Source organism: Miniopterus natalensis, chromosome 5 (genome assembly GCF_054644295.1).
Source record: "Miniopterus natalensis isolate mMinNat1 chromosome 5, mMinNat1.hap1, whole genome shotgun sequence".
Classification (NCBI taxonomy): Eukaryota; Metazoa; Chordata; class Mammalia; order Chiroptera; family Miniopteridae; genus Miniopterus; species Miniopterus natalensis.
Window position 1 is genome coordinate 15472697 of NC_142085.1, and position 20204 is coordinate 15492900.

The following is a 20204-nucleotide window of genomic DNA, read 5'->3' on the forward strand; positions in this document are numbered from 1 at the left end:
CTTTTTATTACTCGTCTGTATTGTGCAACAGAACACATTTCGAAAAAAGCATAAAGCATAAATGTACAGTCAACAAATACCCATCCATGTAACCACTCAAGAAGGAAAATATTACCAGAAGCCCCAGAAACCAGCCCCTCCATGTGCCTCCCCAATCTCAACCCCATCTTCTGACTTTCACAGAGATCTCTTTCTTGCTTTTTTTTATTGTTTTACTACCTAACGGATGCCTGGATTTTGTTTTGTCTGTTTAATAGCTAAGAGTCATGCCAGGTCATTCTGATAAATAAGGTGGGAGGGCATTTTCTCAAAACAAAAGGTGTGTGCCCTAAAGCGGGGAGGGTGGCGTTGTTCTGGGCGACGTGCGCCAGGCACATTGACAGAAACTCCCAGCGCTGTGTGTGGCCACACTGCTGTAAGGACTGTGGCCGTTGGAACATAGGAATTCTGGTTTCTCTGTTCATCTGATGACCTCGTTATCTCAGAGTCCCACCTAATGCGTAGCCGTGCCCTGTTGAACTGCATTTTTCCAACTTTTATCTGTTTCCTTTCTTCCTCGAAGTGGCCCTCAGTGTGCATCCCTGGAAATATTTGTGAGGGAGGCCTGTACTCACCGCCTGTCCCAGGCCTCTCCACCGCATGGTGTCCGGGCGACGTGATTCCCTGTGGTGGGAGAGTGTGGACTTACATTCTGGGGGCAATGCATGAAAACTGTAGAATTTTCCCCTCAGGCTTTTCTTACTAAGAACTGATTACCTGTCTACCTAGAGTGGTGCAGGTCTCACCCTCCCTGCTAATGGCAGGATGAACAAGGGGACCATTTCCGACTTTTAAGGACCTCCTCCAGTCTTTCTTGGGTGAGGTCCAACCCCTCTCCATTTTTATATTAGAAAAAAGAAACAAATAGATAACTAATTGTTTAGAACAGAATTAGCATGAGCATTGCCAGGATCTGTGTGAGCGCCCACACATGAATGGTTGGTGAGAACATTCCACTTAGGCCAACGTAATAGTTCAAGGCCCCCGAGGAGGTGGTTAAACTAAACTCTAAATCCACTGTACAAAATATGAGACTGAAGTAAAACCTCTGAAAACCTAAGGCATTAAAAGTTGAAAGTAATTTAAAAACCCTTTATTGTCTTACCTTAAAAGAATTATAGCAATAACAGATTTTTTTTTTTTTTTAGTGAAAAGGAACTTGAGAATCCTTAAGCGTCATCCAACTCATTTTCCTCATTTGTAGAAAAGAAGCACGTAGTCACTTGAGTTTACATTTCCCAGTCACATGCCACCCGATGTTGACATGACCCAGAATAGAAGCAGACCGGCGGCAGGGGTGAAGTGTACTTTAGATCATCTGCACAGGAGAAACAGTGGGTGCTGGCCGTAGATCTGGGGCTGGTGCCTGGGCCCTGAACAGGTGCCCAGAGCCAGGGCAGACACTGTGCTGAGGCGGATCGTCAGGGTCAGTCCTCGCAGGTGTGATGTAAAATTCCCGGGGACGGAGACGGAGTGATTTCCTGGCTCAGCCTTGTCAGGGCACCGTGAGCACGGTCGGTGAGCAGGAGAGCAGCCTGGTGTCACTCCAGCTCCCTGCCGAGCAGTCTGAACAGCCCAGTGTGCCTGCAGCTTTAAAGGCTACTCTTCAGTTCTCCAGTGTGACAGGAGAGTGTCGCACAACTTGTGCCGTGTTTTGTGATCTAACCTGAGGTCACCCTCAGGTGACCAAGTAGGCATTAACGGGCTTGGTTGGCATTTTAAGTAACCTATTAAAGCTTTTAATCATGCAATTAATTTTTCCATCTTGGTAATATTTTTTGACAGGCTCAGAAAAAATGTTTGAATCAGACTTCCCCCATTTCTGCTTCCAAGACCCCCGATGGCCTGAGGCAAGCACAGATGCCTGGCCTCTTGAGCACCGCACTGCCAGGTCAGGAGCCTTCGTCACAAGCTCTCCTCGGTTCATCCCCACCCTCGCGACACCCAAGCACACCCTTCTCGCATCCCTCGTTCTGCATACAATCTTTCTGACTCAGTCTCACCTCTACTCTGATCCTTTCTTCTGAATCCTCTCCACATTGCACCTGTAGCATCATTTTATATACTACTAAGCAAGAAAAAAGTGCTTGTAATTAAATTATGTGAAAAAAATGTGCTGCTTAGAAACAACAAAATTTAGTATTATATGGCCCAGTTGACTTTGTAATTATCCTCATGTTGCTTTATCTGTATATATTTAGAATCCCCCAAGACTAAAAATATTGTGGCCTGTGTTCCCATTTTTTCTAAAGCTTTGAACACCTGCATTGCTCAGTAAGAACCAGAAAGACAAGAGCATGTACACTCTAGTCAGCCCCATTGGGGCCTTCCTGTCCTTAAGTTGTAGTTTGGATTTTGGTAATACCGACAGATTCCTGGCTTGAGCCTGTTCCTCAGACCTTGGATAATTTGAAACTGCAGCACTGGCAGCTTTTATTTACTTATTTATTTATGTATTTATTTCTACGAATTACCTAAATGGGCTTTAATAATCCCTGCCTCTGCCTCCAGAGCTTTTGTAGATAAATGTATTTCCTGCTCTCTTTTCTCATATTAAGCATCCATGATAGATAAATCCCTTCCAGAATGTTCCATAATCTGTATACATTGGACTCTAGGGTTATATGATGGGCCTGATTTACTATTTCTGTTGAACCACATCTTTCTTATATGTTAATTCTAATAGGACAGGATTCTGGGAGCAAAGTTATACCAGCGTCCTTAGGAATCGCACAACCACAGCAGGAGAAAGTAGTTGGAGCGTCTCCTGGCCAACCAGCTGTGCAGGTAGAACACAGTTTTCGTAGCTTCTTCTAATGGTTAGCATATTTGAAAGAAAATGTAGTTGTCACCTTCTCTCGGTTGTTGCCGCCCAGCATTGTCTCCACGGTCGGCCCAGTTGCCTGTGTGTCCACAGAAGTGCTCACTGAAGACCTTCCCCGCGGTCCAGGCCTTGCTATGTTGATGTTTATAGGATGAGTGGGTCTATTGTTTCACACACGTTTACAATGCTATCATTTTTTCGTGAATTAATAATATATCAGCATCCAACACAGAGTGGGTACTCAAAAAATGTAGTTTACTATTGAATGATACCACTTACTATCAGATCAAAAGTGGATCTGTTCCTCTTAGTTTTACTGAGAGGTGTTGTTTTTTTCTGCAGTAACAACCAGGAATGTATGAAGTAGTCCCTGTGGTTTTTGAACTCAACCACTGATCTAAAAAGAAAGGGAAAAAAGGTGTTTTTTCAGCTTACTAAGGCCTTAGTTTCTCCCCCATCAAACTTAGCAATTAGTAGTTTAATGAAACTTGTTACAGTGCACGCCTGCCTGGACCACTCGGCGAAGGATCTGGTTCAGTTCTCAGGTTCTGATGTAGGCGTATTTGTTTCCTTAATGTGATATAGAAACGCCTAGTAGATTCCACATTTAACTGTAAAACAGGAGCTCAAAAGTGTTTGCTCCCTACTGACCACTGAGAAGATGGATTAAGTAATGTCTCCTGAATTTTCAGATGTTCGTGGAGTTGGTACTCACAAATACACTTCTTCAAAAATATAATGATGCATCTGTACAGGGAGTTCGGAGTTCAGGCTTTCAGTCCAAGCTGAGTCCCTCTGAGGAACTGATGGTTCAGCTTTTGGTAATCTCGACACTGTGCGGCTTTGCTGCGTGGGTCTGTGGACTTGCTCATTTTGGTTTTTAGCAGGTCAAGTTCTACATTCCTAGAATATGCTCGACAAGGAGTTGAAAGTGTTCAAAACATAGTGACCTTGACGTGTGACTGTATTGAGCTTATGTTTCAACAAAAGGGAATTAAAGAGGTGTGTTTTGTCCGTAGGTGGATGGTCATTCCGGAGGACACAAGAGGCCCGCTGCAAAACAGCTGACTAAAGGAGCTCTGTGAGTGGCCTCGGAGGTGGCTCTTTTGCACATTTTTCTCGGTTTCTGACCTTCAATACATACACAATAGAAGTCAGGCTGTAATAACATGGAGAGTATTTTTTAAAATATACTTCGACCTGGCCGGGCGTGGCTCAGTGGTTGAGCGTCGACCTAGCACCCAGGAGATCGTGGTTCGATTCCCCATCAGGGCACATGCCTGGGTTGCGGGCTCGATCCCCAGCAGGGGGCGTGCAGGAGGCAGCCGATCAATGACTCTCATCCTTGATGTTTCTATCTCTTCCTCTCCCTCTCCCTTCCTCTCTCTGAAATCAATAAAGATATATTTAAAAAGTTTTTTTTAATATATATATATACTCCGAAAATCTCTTCCTATAGTTTGTTTCCATTAGGACCTATAAATATCTCAAGTGTAGTTTGAGCCTGTCTGCTCTTCGGTTCTTAAGGAGAAGGGACCTTTGCCATCTTACCACGTCCCCTCTGGTTGGCCAGGTGCCTCTGAGAAGCGTGGCCTGCCAAGCTCCTGTGTTCAGAACAGAAATGTTAGCATAAGCGTGGCCGGCCAGTGCTCAGCACTGCCCAGGTCTGTGCGCGCCCCACGCGTGAACGGTTGGTGAGAACACTGTGCTTCTGAGGCCAGGGCCAGGGTTTGCGTCCCCTGTGGAGACAGTGAGACCAAACTCTAAACCCCCCCGGTATACAGAGTGTGAAACCAAAGGAAAGACAGAACTACTACACTATGAATAACAGCATTCCTGTGTGTCGCACTCTCTCTGCATGTGGAGGATTCAGTTCCTTCGTTTTGGGGGGCTCAGTGTCTTCACGTGACTCTGCGCTGACAGGCGGTTTCCCCTTTGAAGCATTCTCCAGCAGGTGCAGAGGGACCAAGCCCACGCCGTGACGCCCGATAAAAGTCAGTTCCGATCACTCAGTGACGCGGTGCAGAGGCTGCTCTCCTACCACGTGTGCCAGGGCTCCATGCCCACGGACGAGGACCTGAGGAAAGGTAAACAGGCCGTGACCCCGCAGGCCACCTTGACACCAGGCGCCCTCTGTGGATGCCCCACAGAAGAGCGACAGCCCTTAGCCAGGTTATTGTTTTTAATCACAGGCCTGACTTGTTCCCGGTTTTCTCCGTTTCCCAGTCTGTGTTCAGGGTTGTGACTTACTCTTCTTGGTATTCTGGGAAAGGATACCCAAGTGCCAGAGTCTTTATGGACGAGTTTTGTGAACGCACAGCATTGTTTGAGCTGCTGGCTGCAGGTGGCACGGCTCTGAACTGGGTGCTCTGCTCAGCGATTCAGGCACTGTCCTTGTGTTTAGGTAGAGTTAGCTCCTGCTACCAGATCTATGAGTTAGACCGATCCTTTAGCCCCCAAAGCATTCTTAGAGGCTCCAGAGTGAGTCCAGGGCATTGCAGTGTATCAAGAAACTGGCAAAAAGGGGTTAAGGATAAGGACTCCTTCCTCCAGCCTAGGACTCCCCGTTCTCATGCCTGGGCCCGCTTCCTCTCCCAGCTGTGCAGCTTAGTTCTACCCTCCTGCCCACCACCATTCCCACGCCTTCACTCCGGTAGCTCCCCGCCACTGCTTTCACCCTTCCCTCAGCTGCCAGTCTTGCTCCCCAGCTGGGGCCTCTGATCTGAGTGTCATGGTCTTGGTCAGTCCACACTGAGCTTCCCTGGGAGGTCCAGGGAATAGGCCCAGATCCAGCATTGAACAGGGACCTGAAGCCTCTGAGAAGAGTGAAGCATAAAATGTGAGACCTTTGGAGACCAACAGACAAGGACAGAGCCACAGCACCATGGCCTGCAAGAGATTATGAGCTACTTTGATGTAGGACTTCGTTGTTTCAACTGTTTTAGTTTTCATACCACTGGAAGGAAGCAGAAGCTTGACATTTGTTGCTAGTCTGTGTAATGTGGTTTTCGTTTACGGGTGATGTTAAAAATACTGTGTGTATGGCTTCTTATATAAGGTTAATAAAAGCTAGTATTGAACTGAGTTTCCATGATCACATACCAGTGGGGAGTGCGGAAGGCAGTGCAGAAGCATGATGTTTAATCACGGAAAAGCTAATCTGAGAGAGAAAATTGCTACAGACAAGACCTGCTTGAACAATGGAAGACTAATGCATTTCAGTCCTAAGAAATGACAGACCTTGTGGTGGTTTGCACTCGCTCACTACTCACTATTTTCTCTCTCTTTTTACAGTCGACAATGAATTTGAAACAGTTGCCACTCAGCTCCTGAAAAGGACCCAAGCTATGCTTAACAAGTACAGATGCCTGCTCCTAGAAGACGCCATGGTAAGCTGCTACCAAGCACATTTGCTTTTTAAACTCTACAGGTCACAGCTACTGATTCTGAGAGAAAAACCTCAAGGAATTTTCCCAGCATAGTTTAAAAGGCACAGATATTAAGTTTGTAGAAAACCTTACACTTGACTTACTACTCACAGCTGCTAATATCTATTGCGTGTTACTTGGTCGATCACCAGCAGCGCTACTGTGGTTGTTCCAAATGAGGAACCTAGGGCTCTGGTTAAGTAATTCACCCAGGATCGTATAGCTTGTAAGTCTGTAGGATAATTAGCAGAGCCAGGATACAGCCCAGGACCACCGGACTCCCTGGTCCCCACTCTGACGCTGTGTGCTGCCTCCCACCAGCCCAGAGAGGTGGGGGGCCCAGGGGCACTGCCAGTGAAGGTTGTTCACAGCGACATCGGAAAAGACTAGGTGATGACAGATGTTACAATTAGTGCTGCCTTTTTTTTAACTGATTGTTAACATGACATAAAATTCACACTTAATTTTAAAATGTACAACTTGATGGTTCTTAGTATATTCACAAGATCGCACAACCATCACCACTAATTCCAGAACATTTCATCACCTCAAATGGGAACTAAAATTGGTTTTAAAGCACCAATTAGAGGAAGGACTGAGAAGCCTCAGAAAATGATGGAAAGACCAAACCTAGTCTGAGATTTTAGAAGCAGTTCTAAAATCATATGGGCTTTAACCTATAAATAGACCTCTTACAGTGGTTTTCAATTTAAGATCAACTTTGGAAATGTACCTTGGGGATTAGTTGAATTACATTATACACATATACACGATAGCGGAAATATGTAAGTATGTGTGTTTGTGCTTACTTAAATATATATATATATTTAAATATATTATATAATACTAATATCTTTTTACTTAAAATTATGCCTCCAAAGTCTGAAATGGTTGTTCTTATATTGACAACATTTCTAAAACAAAACTCTGAGACATCAAAAAGACTTATCTTTTTTTTTAATTATTATTATTATTTTTTAATATATCTTTATTGATTTGAGAGAGGAAAGGAGAGGGAGGGAGAGATGGAAACATCAATGATGAGAGAGTCATTGATTGGCTGCCTCCTGCACGCCCCCAACTGGGGATCAAGCCCGCAACCTGGGCACGTACCCTGACCGGTAATCGAACCCTGATTGCCTAGACCCTAGGTCGAAGCTCAACCGCTGAGCCACGCCTGGCCGGGCAAGACTATCATTTTTGAGGAAAGGAATACTTGTTTGGTCAAATTGTATCTGCCATGAGTTTTCATGTTAAATATGACCCAGAAATGTAATTTAAGATTTGATTCTATACGACATAAACTAACTTTAAGGAAAGCCCTAATAAAAAACACAAAGCAGAGTATAAAGTAAAAGGTCATTCTAATGAAAAGACGTCCAACATGTTATTAGGAGAAAGGATATTGAGAAAGGTACAGAACAGTGTGTGTTGTTGCTACCATTTGTGTGCAAAATATACCAAAAAAAAATAAGGACATGAATGTGTATATGTGCATTATATATTTCTGGAAGAGTGTATTAAACTAGTAGGCCTGGAGGTGCCTCCAGGGAAAGACACTAGGGGTGGGAGGAGGGCACAGGGAGGTGAAGAACAAAGGCTTACTTTTTCCATCCCCATTAATACCAATGTGTAGATTACCTTTCCCCAATAATACAATTTTTAAATAATGCATCCTATGTGGCAAGGAGAAATATGACTAAATGGGACACGACTGGAATCTAGACATTAAGCTCTCATTTCAGACTGCTTCAGTTGTTCCAAAGATGCAGGGAGAGACTTGCACTTGTTAAAAGGTACCTGAAATGACTGAACTCTCTCCTTTTCAGCGTATTAATCCTTCTGCTGAGATGGTGATGATCGACAGAATGTTCAACCAGGAGGAGAGAGCATCTCTGTCCCGGGACAAGCGGCTGGCACTTGTGGACCCTGGTAAGACAGCTAGGGTGGAGGTGGAGGTAGAGGTGGAGGTGAAGGTGGAGGTGGAAGAGCGCCCCCACCATAGCTCGGGGCCGCTGGCCTGTGGAGAGCCTGCCTGAACCTACCTTTGATGTGGAACCTGAAGGTAGAGCATGAATTCTGGGGAGAACAAGCCCAGAGTTGAGAGCAGGATAAGAATACTCTGGGAAGGTCTACAGTCTACAATATCCAATCTGGAATTTTATACTTTGGAAAGTGATTAGTTTTCCCCATAATGAACTCAAACTTCTCAGTTGTTCTCTAACTGTGGAGAACTAAATTAAGTCAGAAGCCTTCCAGAAGCAATTAAACCTCAGCAAATTATTGGATTATCTCACTGTGTACATGGCATTGTTAGGGAGAAAAGTCAGTAAAACACAGTCCCTGTCCACAAGCTAGGAAATTGTAAAACTCCTAAGTACTTGTCTCTCACCCACCAGTTTCCTGTTAAGTGTACACACATTAGAGTTGACCCACATTCTGCCCTTTAAAAATGAGTTCTAACTTTTTTCTAGCCTCTAAAATTGTTTAAATCCAATAGCATTATAACAATTCATGGGATACAGGTTTTACCCATACTTTCACCTTCCTATAAAAGAAATTTTATTCTCGAAGTTTTCTACCAGTTTTGGTTCCCATTTGCACGCGTCAGTGACATACAGTTATAATCGTGTGTCATATGCTAGATATAATTTTATGATTCTAATTCTTCTCCACTTAACCATCTGAAGTTTTTATCATGTTGCTAAAGTTTTCAAAATAATATTTAATAATTTTAATGCATTAATTTGCTAATTTAGCTAATCCATATCCCTATATTGGACTATTACAGTAAGTTCTCACTTAATGTCATCTATAGTTTCTTGGAAACTGCAATTTTATGCAAAGCAACTCTAAGAAAACCAAATTTTCCACAGGCTGATTGATACAAGCAAGAGTTATGTTCCTACGGCATATTTCTGGTCACAGAAACATCAACAAACTTCTAAATAAAAACCCAAAACACTTCTAATATTAAACATTGAAATAAATGTGAGCTATACATACATTTAAGAAAAATTAATAAAAACAAGTAAGATATTTTTTTTCAACCCTGTACAGGATGCCCTTCCATGGCAGGACACATCGCACACACCTCCACTCACTCAGCCTGGGGCAGTGTAGATACTCAGTTCACCTCGCGTGCACATCCTGGGGATGTGAGAGGAAATCAGAGTTCTGGGAGAAACCCACGCAGACGTGGGGAGAACATGCGAACCCACACGGGCAGTAACCCTGGCAGGGAACCGGAGGGTTTTTTCCCTCATCAATTTTTTTCCTCATTATATTTCCATATAAAGAAATGACGTTGAACAAAACATTATTTGAGGACTGCTGTATTTTCCTGTGGCTTTACTTCCATTCCATTAATGTCTTTTCTGATACTTAAAGATTAAGGTTCTGCCTTGTGTTTAATGTGGCTCAAGAAATTTCCGAAGAGAATATATAATCCTTGCACTCAGTGTAAAGGGAGAGCCCCACAGGAGAATCCTCAAATCTCTCTGAAAAGGACCAGAATAATGCAGGGTAGTTTTCTGACCTTTTCCCTTGACCCTGAAATCTGCTGCTTTTCTGGAGTGGGTTGTGGAGAAGCCCTCCAACTTAGTCACAGCGCCTGGACATAAGTGTGACGGCAGGGACTTGCTTCCTTCTCTTCGGTATTCAGTTTGTTGGATGGCATCAGCTTTTAGATTCCAAGGCTATGTCCCCTAGATCCCATATTTGCGATTTGGTGAACAATTCACGTTTGTGGTTTTACAGATGTCACCACAGCCCTGTTTCACTTCCATTACTCCCAGAGTTAACACTTTCTCCGCCCTTGCATAATAACAGCCTGTCCTCCTTCCCCTGCACCCTCAGCCCCCTAGGTCCTTACTACCATTTCTCTTGCCATTGTCCCTGGCTCTTCCGGCTGGCCCAGCCCAGTGCCCGCTGACCCACACGGTCCTCCATGCCCCGCTGTCCTTCCAAGCAGGCATCATTTTGGATCGGCGGTGACCTTTGTTTTGCGCGCTCCTGGCGAAGTGCAGCTGGTTATTCCAGGGCCCCTCACGGGTGTCTAGAGGGAACCAAGTGCCATCATCCCAAAGACAGGCAGTCGTGTCCATCACACCCCACTCCCCGCCAGAGCCTCATTCTCGAGATCTCTGCACCAAGGAAGAAACCAGGCTGATACTAGAACCTAATTCCTGCTTTCGGACTGTTTCAAAGCAGTCATTAACAACAAACTATTTAAAAAGAACAGTGAGAGCGCGAAACAGAGTCCGCCTGGTTTCCCCGCTGCCATCAAGCAGCTAGCTACCTTTGCAGAGGTGTAAGCTCCTCGCGGGAGGCGGGCCCGCGGCCTCGGTCACTGTTGCGGGCGCCCCCTAGCGCTGCGCTCCTGCGCCGCCTCGGCCGTGGCCGTCTCGGCGGCCTGGGGCCCGGGCCGGCCGGGGCTTTGCACGCGGCCCCGAGGGTCCGTGGTGTCGCCCGCCCTCATTACCGTTCTTTCTGTTCCCATTTCCAGAGGGCTTTCAGGCCGATTTCTGTTGCTCCTTCAAACTTGACAAAGCTGCGCCCGACCCGCAGCTGGGCAGGAGTGACCAGCATGGCAGCAAAAGCACCAGCTCCCTCCATGCGACGGCCCGGGCCCCGGGCAGAGACCGAGCCAAGCCGGGCGCGGCGGACCCCGCGAACCCCGACCCGCTTCATCTAGTGCCTAACCACATCGTGGTCTCCGCGGAAGGAAACGTTTCTAAAAAGGCCGAGTGCCCGGGCAGGGCGCCCAAGTGCGACAGAGCCGGCTCGGCGCAGGCCCGGGGCGCGCCCGAGGAGAAGGCCGGCCGGAGAGACCCGACCCCGGGCGGCGAGTGCGCGCCCGGCCCCGAGGGGCCCCGGAGGGCCTCGTCCAGGCCGGGGCCCGGGCCCGGGGCCGAGAGCAAGGCCCCCGGCGCCCTCGCCGACCCGCCCTCGGAGCTGACGTGTAACAACTTCCAGGACAAAACTCTGAGGAGTTCTCCAAAGAACGAAGTTTTACACACGGACATCATGAAAGGCTCGGGCGAGCCCCAGCCGGACCTGCAGCTCGCCAGGAGCCTGGAGACGACCTTCCAGAACCTCCTGGAGCTCAAGAAGGCCGGGCGGCCGGCCCCGGCGGACCCCGCCCGCGGCGGCCCCGTCGAGCTGGATTTCCCCAACTTCTCTCCCATGGCCTCGCAGGAAAGCTGCCTGGAAAAGTTCATGCCGGACCACAGCGAAGGCGTCGTCGAGACGGACTCCATTTTAGAAGCCGCTGTAAATAGTATCCTGGAGTGTTAATCGCCGCCGCCGCCCGCCCGGACCAGCGGCGCCTCCCGTCTCCTCCTGCTGGACCCCCCGTCACAGGTTCTCCCCCGCGCCCCGTCCTTTGTTTAAGAGCAATACTCGTCGTGGCTGCGGGGGTCCCGTAGTAAAACGAACCCTTGTTAGAAAGCAGTCTGATAGGCCCTACACATTTCAAGTGTTCTGACAGCGCTTGTAGTCCTTTTTTTTTTTTTTTTTTTTTCCGTTTACTTGTTTTTTTTGTTTTTTTACAAAAAACAAAAAAAAAACACAAAAAAACTATAACTCGATGAGATCATAGTACACTTGGCCCTGGGTAAAATTCTGACAATCATAAGTCATTTGAAAAGAACAGACTTATTAAAGAAAATCAAACAGGACTGATAGAAGCTACTTTTTAAAGAATATCCCACTGTATCTCCCAGTTTTGGCTTTTTGGGTTTTTTGGTTGTCGGAGGGGAGACGGCCCGGTTCTGGGCCTCGGCCCCGAGCGGCGCTGCTGGCGCCGAGCGGCCCGCGGGGCTTCCCCGCCCCGGCGCAGGGGCTGTGCCGACGCCGCGAGCGAGCGGAAGCTCTGCCTGCACATGCGTGGTGGGTCCACGCAGGCGGTGCTGCGCTGTCGGCGGCGGGGCGAGGCCTTTCCACCCGGCGGAGGGAAGGGAAGTGGGGACGTGCACAGGGGAGGCGGGGAGGAGCCATGAGGAGTATAACGTGTATATATGTAAAAGCATATATATGTTAACTGTTGAGGAAAAAAACAAGCATTTTGCGTTTTATGATTGGATATAGTCAACATATGGTGTACGTTTTTGTTTGTTGCTGGGTTCGTTTCATGGAGCCTCTCTTTGCACCCTCTCCCACAACAAACAGCCAAGCGTCAAAAGCACTTTCCTTGGAAAACCATGTTGTAATGTTTCAGTTTAAACCGTAAGGGGACTTTGGCCTTGTTTCTGCTTCTTGTTATCTGAGAACAGTAGTCGCCCCTGGCAGCAATCATTACCAAAACACAGACAAACCAAAGGTAACCAGCCAGCCCACCATGGAGCGAAGAGGCCTGAGACGTGGGGTTCCCACTCGAGAGCCAAAGGACACGCCCTGTCATGGCTTGTGTTTGGCCTATGTTCATATCAGTGAACATGACTTACTGCTTTATTTATTTATATTTCTTTTCAGGGAGCTTTCCCCGTTTTCCTTTCTTCTGTACCTGCCCCAGGTCGTCCCGTCTCTGTTGTTACTTTCATTCTCGGTGTCATTGTAACGTCAGTTACGTCCTGTCCCGGGGAAAGCTACGTAACGGTATTTGCTATGTACTGTCACACGTGTGTGTGGATGTGCCTGAGCTGTTCAGACCCCGAGGTCGTTGTGGTTACAGCGTGCACACGCTCTCATTTACTCTGTCTGTCTCTCTGGCTTCAGAGGTGCGCCCACTGGTCTCCACTCTGGCACGTTGCCAGGCTCTGCCTCTGGCTGTCCCAAGAATGGGCATGACTCCCATTGTCATCATGTTGGACGTTCTTTTCCACATTGGCCTGTGATGGAAAGGAAGGCTTCTGATTACTAGAAAACACAGCAACAGAAGACCTGTGTCTCTGCCCCTTTGTCCCCCCACACAGACAAATCCTGTGAGACAGCCAGTCTTCCTAGAAGCAAAATACCTTCTCCCTGCTCCCACCCTCAGCCAACAGAAATGGGAACATCTGGGCCACCTTAGGGTTACCATTTCTGCCTTATTTGTGCTAACGTCCCAAGTTGCAGATTTCCCCTTGTTCCTTTACTGTAACATGTTAGGTAAGTTGGTGCTGCCAGTCGGAACTTTCTGTCTGGGCAGCCCTGGGGTAGCACCCTGCCCTGAACCCCATGATTTCGCAGGCTCTTCTTCCCTTAGGGCCCATGCGCCCCTAATTCCTAGCAAGACCTAAAGATGGTCCCTCCTGATCAGAGTCTCCTCGTTGTGGAACTTACACCGGGAAGCCTTCGCAAAGGCTGCTAATGAGTTACATGAATTACTGCGAATCAGTGGAATTTTTAAGAGACAAGTTGAGCTTTGTGTGCATTTGTCGCACCTCTTCCCTGCCCTGCCACCCCGGTCCTAGCTTTTCTATGTACCATCTTACAGGGTTCTTAAGCCCTGACACTCGTCTAGCAAATGGAGAGCCTAATTTACCAAAATGAAACTTGTAAATTTCTGTGTCCTTGTATGTAAGTTTACTTTTTATGGGGGAAAGATTCTAGATAATGGCAAATGAAGATTACGAAATGTATTTTACTCCTGTGATTAGGTTGTGCGCACATAGGTCATGACCCGCACGTCGAGCCCTCTGGTGAAGGGTAAGAGAGCTCAGCCTCGGATGGCCAGCCTTCAGTTGTTCAGGTTCATAGTCAAAGTTAAGTTTTAGAACTACTTGTACTAAGTAACAAAAATCATTTTCTTTTCTTTTTTTTTTCTGTTGTTGTTGTTGAAAAGTATGAATTTGTTATTAAGCATTTGATTTTCTGTGTCCTTAAGTACTGCCTAAAGATAAAGCAAATTTTAAACTGGCAATTACGAAAAAAGAACTATTTTAGCTCTGAAGAATTTGGTAGACTTTGTTAGATTAGGGAGGCCTTACAGACTGACTTGACTTAAAGAGGACGCGTCACTCACTGTCAGTGTGGTGTGGGCTTTATTTGCTTAAATACCTTCATTTGTATAGTATGTCTCACTTGAAATTGCTTTGTATACATTTTGTAAAAATATTTATAAAATGTTTTGTAAAAAAAGTATAACAAATTGCAGTTTATTTTGTTATGTTGGATAAACACTGTTAAAAGAAACCAGTCAGTACCTATATTGTTAATCCATGGTTAGGAAATGTTTAGTTGGAGATTACAAAATGAAACAACTGTTGCAATACAGCCAAAGATTTGGGAAAATGTGCAACTGTGATTGTCTTGATTTTGCAAGTAGGAATGGCTGCTTTTCCCAGAAGAAACGGTAAGTGTTCAGTGGGAGTTCTATTTAAACATACTTACTATTGCCAAAAAGTAGCCTAACCAGTGAGGGGGCAGGATTTTAATTGATCGGCCTTTCCAAACAGTTACAAATTAAACAGAGTTGGTCAGTGAGAAAGTTTAGTCACATAGAACTCTGGCCTCCATCTCTACACCTGTCACCTGGGTCCTTCCTTAATTATGGAAGGAAAAATGCGGTGATTTGAAAAGTTAGATAAGTGAGCCTCAATCTGTAGGACATTTTCTTCCATATACATATATATAGATAGATATATTTAGAATAATTTATTTTTAGAGAGAGGGAGAGAGAGAAGAAACATCGATGTGAGAGTGTAACCTTGATCGGCCTCCTCCTGCATGCCCCCTACTGGGGATTAAGCCGGCAACCTGGACATGTGCCCTGACTGGGAATCGAACCAGCAACCTTTTGGTGCACAGGAAGATGCCCAACCAAGTGAGCCACACTGGCCAGGGCTTCCATATATTCTTTAATATGGTTTTTTTGTGTGTGTTTTTTTGTGTTTTATTTCAGAGAGAGGAAGGGAGAGGGAGAGAGAGAAACATCCGTGATGAGAGTCATTGATCAGCTGCCTCCTGCACACCCCCTACTGGGGATCGAACCCACAACCCAGGCATGTGCCCTGGCTGGGAACTGAACCGTGACCTCCTGGTTCATAGGTCAATGCTCAACCACTGAGCCACACCGGCTGGGCTCTGTATAGTCTTATATTTGTTTCTGCGAGGACAAGAAGGCTAAAAGAAAGACGAAAAGGCAGTGGCAGCTAAGGGGTAAGTAAAGAAAACTATTTTATATAAGACTTGTTCCAGCCCTGGCCAGATTGCTCAGTGGTTAGGGTGTCGTCCCAATACACCAAGGTTGTGTTTTCCATCCCTGGTCAGGGCACATACAAGAATTAACCAATGATGCATAATGAGTGGAACAACAAATTGCTGGCTCCTCCCGCCCCTCTCTCTCTCTCTCCTTCTCTCTCTCTAAAATCAATAAGAATTTAGCCCTGCCAGTGTGGCTTGGCTGGAGCGTCGTCCCACACACACCAGAAAGTTGCAGGTTCGATCCTGGGAGCTTGTGAGAGGCAACCAATGTTTCTCTCTCTCTCTCAAATCAATTTTAAAAATTAAAAAAGAATAAATTTAAAAAAGAAAACTTGTTCCAGAATTAACATGTTTCTCGCTGGAGTCATAGCTTTGACCAAACTGTATTGAGAAATACCTCTGTAACCTCATCTGTAAAATCAGCCCCACGAGGCCCTTCTGGGTTCTTGTCCTCACGAGTGTGACTCTACCCAGATTGTTAGGGAAACTACCAGGAAATGAAATGTCTTTCTGGGGTGAGAGTATAGGACTTAAATTGGGGGGGAGGCTAGAACTTATATTTACACCCTTACTTTATGGTTTCATTGCTTCCCCCCTGCCCTTAAGGCAGTAGCAGTTGTGAATACAAGATTCAGCAACAATCAATATATAAATAGGAAGTTGTCCTCATAAAACTAATAGAAATTGGAATTACTGCTTGAATCGTCCCCTAATGTCTTTTGCAGTGTTGCCCTGATGTTGAGCTGCTGTCCTTGCTAAGGATTAATGTGTGACCATCGTGACATTCTGTCCCTCTCTGGCCCTTTGCAGTGGGGGTGCACCCTGAATTAAGAGTTAGAAGGAGGGATCATCTGGCTGCTTAGTTAGGATCAGAGTTTGTTCCCAGAGGCAGGCCCAGAGCAAAGACCAGGCATCTTTTCTGAGGATGGTGGAAGCTCCCAGCCGGGAGTGTGGGAGGCCTTGCTTCAGGAGGGGCCCTAGTACTCCCTGATGTGGAGAAAGCCAGTGGATTCTTGGGGGGGGGGAGGGAAAAGAAACAAACCCCACCATCTGGGGATCGCAGGACTAGCTATGCTGTCCTCTAGGGACTAAGCTCTGAGTCCAGCCTCTGGCTCTGCTCCAGGCCTGTGTGTCTCCAAGACAGGACTCCTGGGGATCCAGCTGAAGGTGGAGAGCATTAACCAGCAAAGCTTTGAGCAGTTTCTAGACACTAGGGACGTGTGTAATTCAGGATGATTTCTATTTCCAAGGAACTCACAATCTAGAGAGAAAAGCAGATAACTACATTATATTTGGGAACTGACTGGAGTTCTGGAGAAAAGAAAGGAGGGCTAAAATTCTTCAGGAGTGCCACTTGGTAGAGAGCTACAAACTATTTCCATGCCCTGGTTCTTAGTACAGATTCTTGAGTTATGTTTGAGAAAAAAATATACTTTCTTCAGGGATGAAGGAAAAGGAATTTTGTAATTATAGTGTTAAATATGTGGAGAAATCTGGTTCAGCATACACACAAATGGTAGAGGCACATTTGTAGTATAAAGTAGACTCTGTTATATGAACAGCCTGGGTCTGCATTGTTCTAGGTCAGAGGCCCTATAAGAGACCTTAATCTGTATTCCTCGCATGCATGAGCTATAGCCCGGCCTTTGGCAACACTTGCAAAGGCAAGAAGAGCCTCCTGGGAAAATATCATTTCTGTGAAGGTCAAGGGAAGCGGTGCAGGGGGTGGGTACAAAGTGCCTTTGGCAGCAGAATCTGGAAACAAGTGCCAGTACTTCTATCTAACACCCAATCAGATACCTTCCTGCAAGTTACTCTCAGCCTCAGCTTCCTCCCGATAAATGAGGAGGACTCGTCCTGACCCTCCATTTCTTGGTGTAAAATGAGGTGTTGTTGAAGAAGTATGGAAGGTAGGAAAACCTAATACTCCATTACCCGTGAAATAATTCAGGAGAGGGTTGGGTTTTCCGGTTTTGTTTTTGGTCTTACCTACTGCACACTGTCTCCTTCCTACCCCAGCTTCCTGGGTCTCTCCTCGACCCTCAAAAGGCTGCTGCCTGCCCTTCACCTGTTCTCTCCTTTTTCCTTCCCACTTTTGCTCCCTTATGCTTGTTTTTCAACGTCAAAAGCTGTTGTCCGTGTTGCTTTCTCCAACTCTAGACTCACCTGGCTGCCCTCTCACTACAGTAAGTTCTCACTGAAGGTCATTGATAGGTTCTTGGAACTGTGGTGAAACTATACGAAACCAATTTTACCATAAGCTAATTGATATAAACAAGAGTTAAGTTCCTGTGGCATCTCATCAACATGATAACAAAACGGTATTATTCCAGGACCTGCTGTAATCCCTCTCCCACGTTTCCTGGTAACCTGTGTCAGCAAGGAAAGCTCAAAACAAAACAAAGTAGGCTGCATAATCCAAGAAAGAGGTGTGGGGCAGAAGGGAAAGGAAAGATGGAGCCCCTTTCGGGTGTGCTAGGTGTGGTGCTTTTGCCTTACTGCGCGATTCAGTGAGAGAGAGTAGCGTTCCAAATAATCCCAAAGTGCAGAGTAAACTAACATAACTTACTGTGGGATGTGTTAGCAAAGGGGTCCTGGGGTCAGTTCAGAGAACCACAAGATGTTGGTCCTGAAAGGAGTCTTAAAAAACATACAGTTAAGTAGTTTCTAAAACAGGCAAATCACAAGACCCTAATGACCTAGAGAGCTTTTTATTAAACTAATAAATACGTGATAAAGGGCATACCACAAAACATAAGTCTTGCTCCCATTCCAGGCCCCACTCACATTTTCCAAAAATAACACCCATCTACACTTTCTTGTATATCCTTCCAAAATTGTTACATACAAGTGCATCTATAGCCAAAAAAACAAAAACAACTAGGACCACTCTCTTAACATCCTATTCTGTATCTTGCTTTTTCAACAATACAGTATGGACATTTTCCAAATGTCTGGGGATATTATAGTCAGGATTCTTTGGTCACAAGCAACAGAAACCGATCTGGTTAGCGTGAAGGAGTTTTATAGGAAGGATAAGGGTTGAAGGGAAGTTTGAAAAAACACCAGACTTGAGAAGCACAGGAACAAGGAAATTCCAGGTTTCACTCAGTAGGCTGAAATCCTTAAAAGTTTTACCCCAAACCTACATTTCTTCCATCATCGCTGCTCAGGACTCAGAACCAAAGAAGAGAAGTTTAGGTTCTCATGCCCCTCCGACTGGGCAGGTGAGAGGACTGGGAAGATCTCCCAGAGACCCTTTTAACTTGTGTGTGGAGGGCAAGCATGTGGATTTAGGACTTCGTTCCCACAGAACGGACACGATGAGGGAAGAGACCAGTCCACAGGAGAAACAGGATACTGTTAGGAAATGGGAATGCATGGCAGCAGGCCAAAAAATGAAAAACACCTACCACTGAGATTTTGGGACTTGAAGGTCTACCTCACTGCATATAATTGTATAGTCTTCCATAATTTATGTATTTTTTTTTCTTTTATTGATTTTAGAGAGAGAAAGGAAGAGGGGGGAGAGATAGAAACATTGATTTGCTGTTCCACTTATTTATGCACTCACTGGTTGGTTCTTGGATGTGTTATATGTGCCCTGACTGGGGATTGAACCCGCAACCTTGGTGTATCAGGATGATGCTCTAACCAACTGAGCTACCTGGCCAGGGCCTTCCATAATTTATATAATCATTCCCTAACGATGGACCATTGAAGTGATCAAGAAAAAAGTGCCCTAGCTGGTTTGGCTCAGTGGTTAGATCGTTGGCCCGTGGATTGAAGGGTCCTGGGTTCGATTCCAGTGAAGGGCACATTCCTCTGTTGCAGGCTGATCCCCGGCCCTGGTTGGGGTGTGTGCAAGAGGCAGCCAGTTGATGTTTCTCTCTCTCCCTTCCACTCTCTCTGTAAAGCAATGGAAAAAATATCCTCGGGCAAGGATTAAAAAAAAAGAGAAGAGAGCAGAGGCCTCTGAAGACAAGCTAAAAAGAACAGGATTCTTAATGCTGTAAACGGCAATGCCACGTTCTCATTCAGTAACTTCACTTCGGAAAAACCCTGTATCTCACCTCGTGTTAGAGCACGTGGTCGAAGCTCAGTAAATATGTTCAGCTAGTGAACATCTTGGGACTCCATCCCTTGTTCTCCGACCAGTCTGATGGAACGACGGCTTTGGCACTGAGCATAAGTACTCTCCTAGCACCATCTGCTGGCATTGGAAACCTTTTCCTTAGTCCTGGCCTCCAAAGTCTTCAGCCAGGAGTATTAATACCCCTGAAATTCCTCCTCTCAGTATGTCTGTACCAGAGAACCTACCTCGTATCTGTAGACAGGGGAAGTTACAAAATATGGACTTATTTTTGTTCCTTGTTAGATAGCTAATGGATGTCTTACGCTTTGGTGATCCTTCTGTTTTCGGCTCTTAACAAAGTAAGATACATGGTGAGGTAATGAGTGAGAATGAGCCTCACACCATAGTCTGTGACCCTGAAGAGTATACTGTCCTTTGATATTTTAATTTTTTTTTAGAGGTAACTTACCACCATGTATTTCTGATGGATCTTAACTTATATATATCTACACACACACACATATATACATACACAGATTATATATAGATATAAACCTTATCTATATGACCTTTTAGGAAAATAACTGCATACTGTTAGTATACACATACTAATTTGTTGGTTAAAAATAGGTATAGTTGAATAGGTATGACTATTACTTTAATACTGGCTGTTTCATGAAGGTATCACCATCATTTTAGCCACCAGTTAATC

The 20204-nt window shown here is 45.7% G+C and overlaps 1 protein-coding gene across 1 annotated transcript in view; it reads left to right on the plus strand.

Annotated features, from left to right (window-relative positions):
• BICRAL (BICRA like chromatin remodeling complex associated protein) overlaps positions 1-14505 on the plus strand; it is a 58853-nt gene extending 44348 nt beyond the window's left edge. Inside the window, exons 6-12 of the mRNA XM_087817397.1 lie at positions 1825-1930; positions 2726-2826; positions 3883-3944; positions 4805-4950; positions 6158-6252; positions 8121-8223; positions 10799-14505. Coding sequence (XP_087673523.1) covers positions 1825-1930; positions 2726-2826; positions 3883-3944; positions 4805-4950; positions 6158-6252; positions 8121-8223; positions 10799-11589 — 1404 coding nt within the window. The 3' untranslated portion in view covers positions 11590-14505. The remainder of the gene's footprint in view (positions 1-1824; positions 1931-2725; positions 2827-3882; positions 3945-4804; positions 4951-6157; positions 6253-8120; positions 8224-10798) is intronic.
• The last annotated feature ends 5699 nt before the right edge of the window (positions 14506-20204 follow it).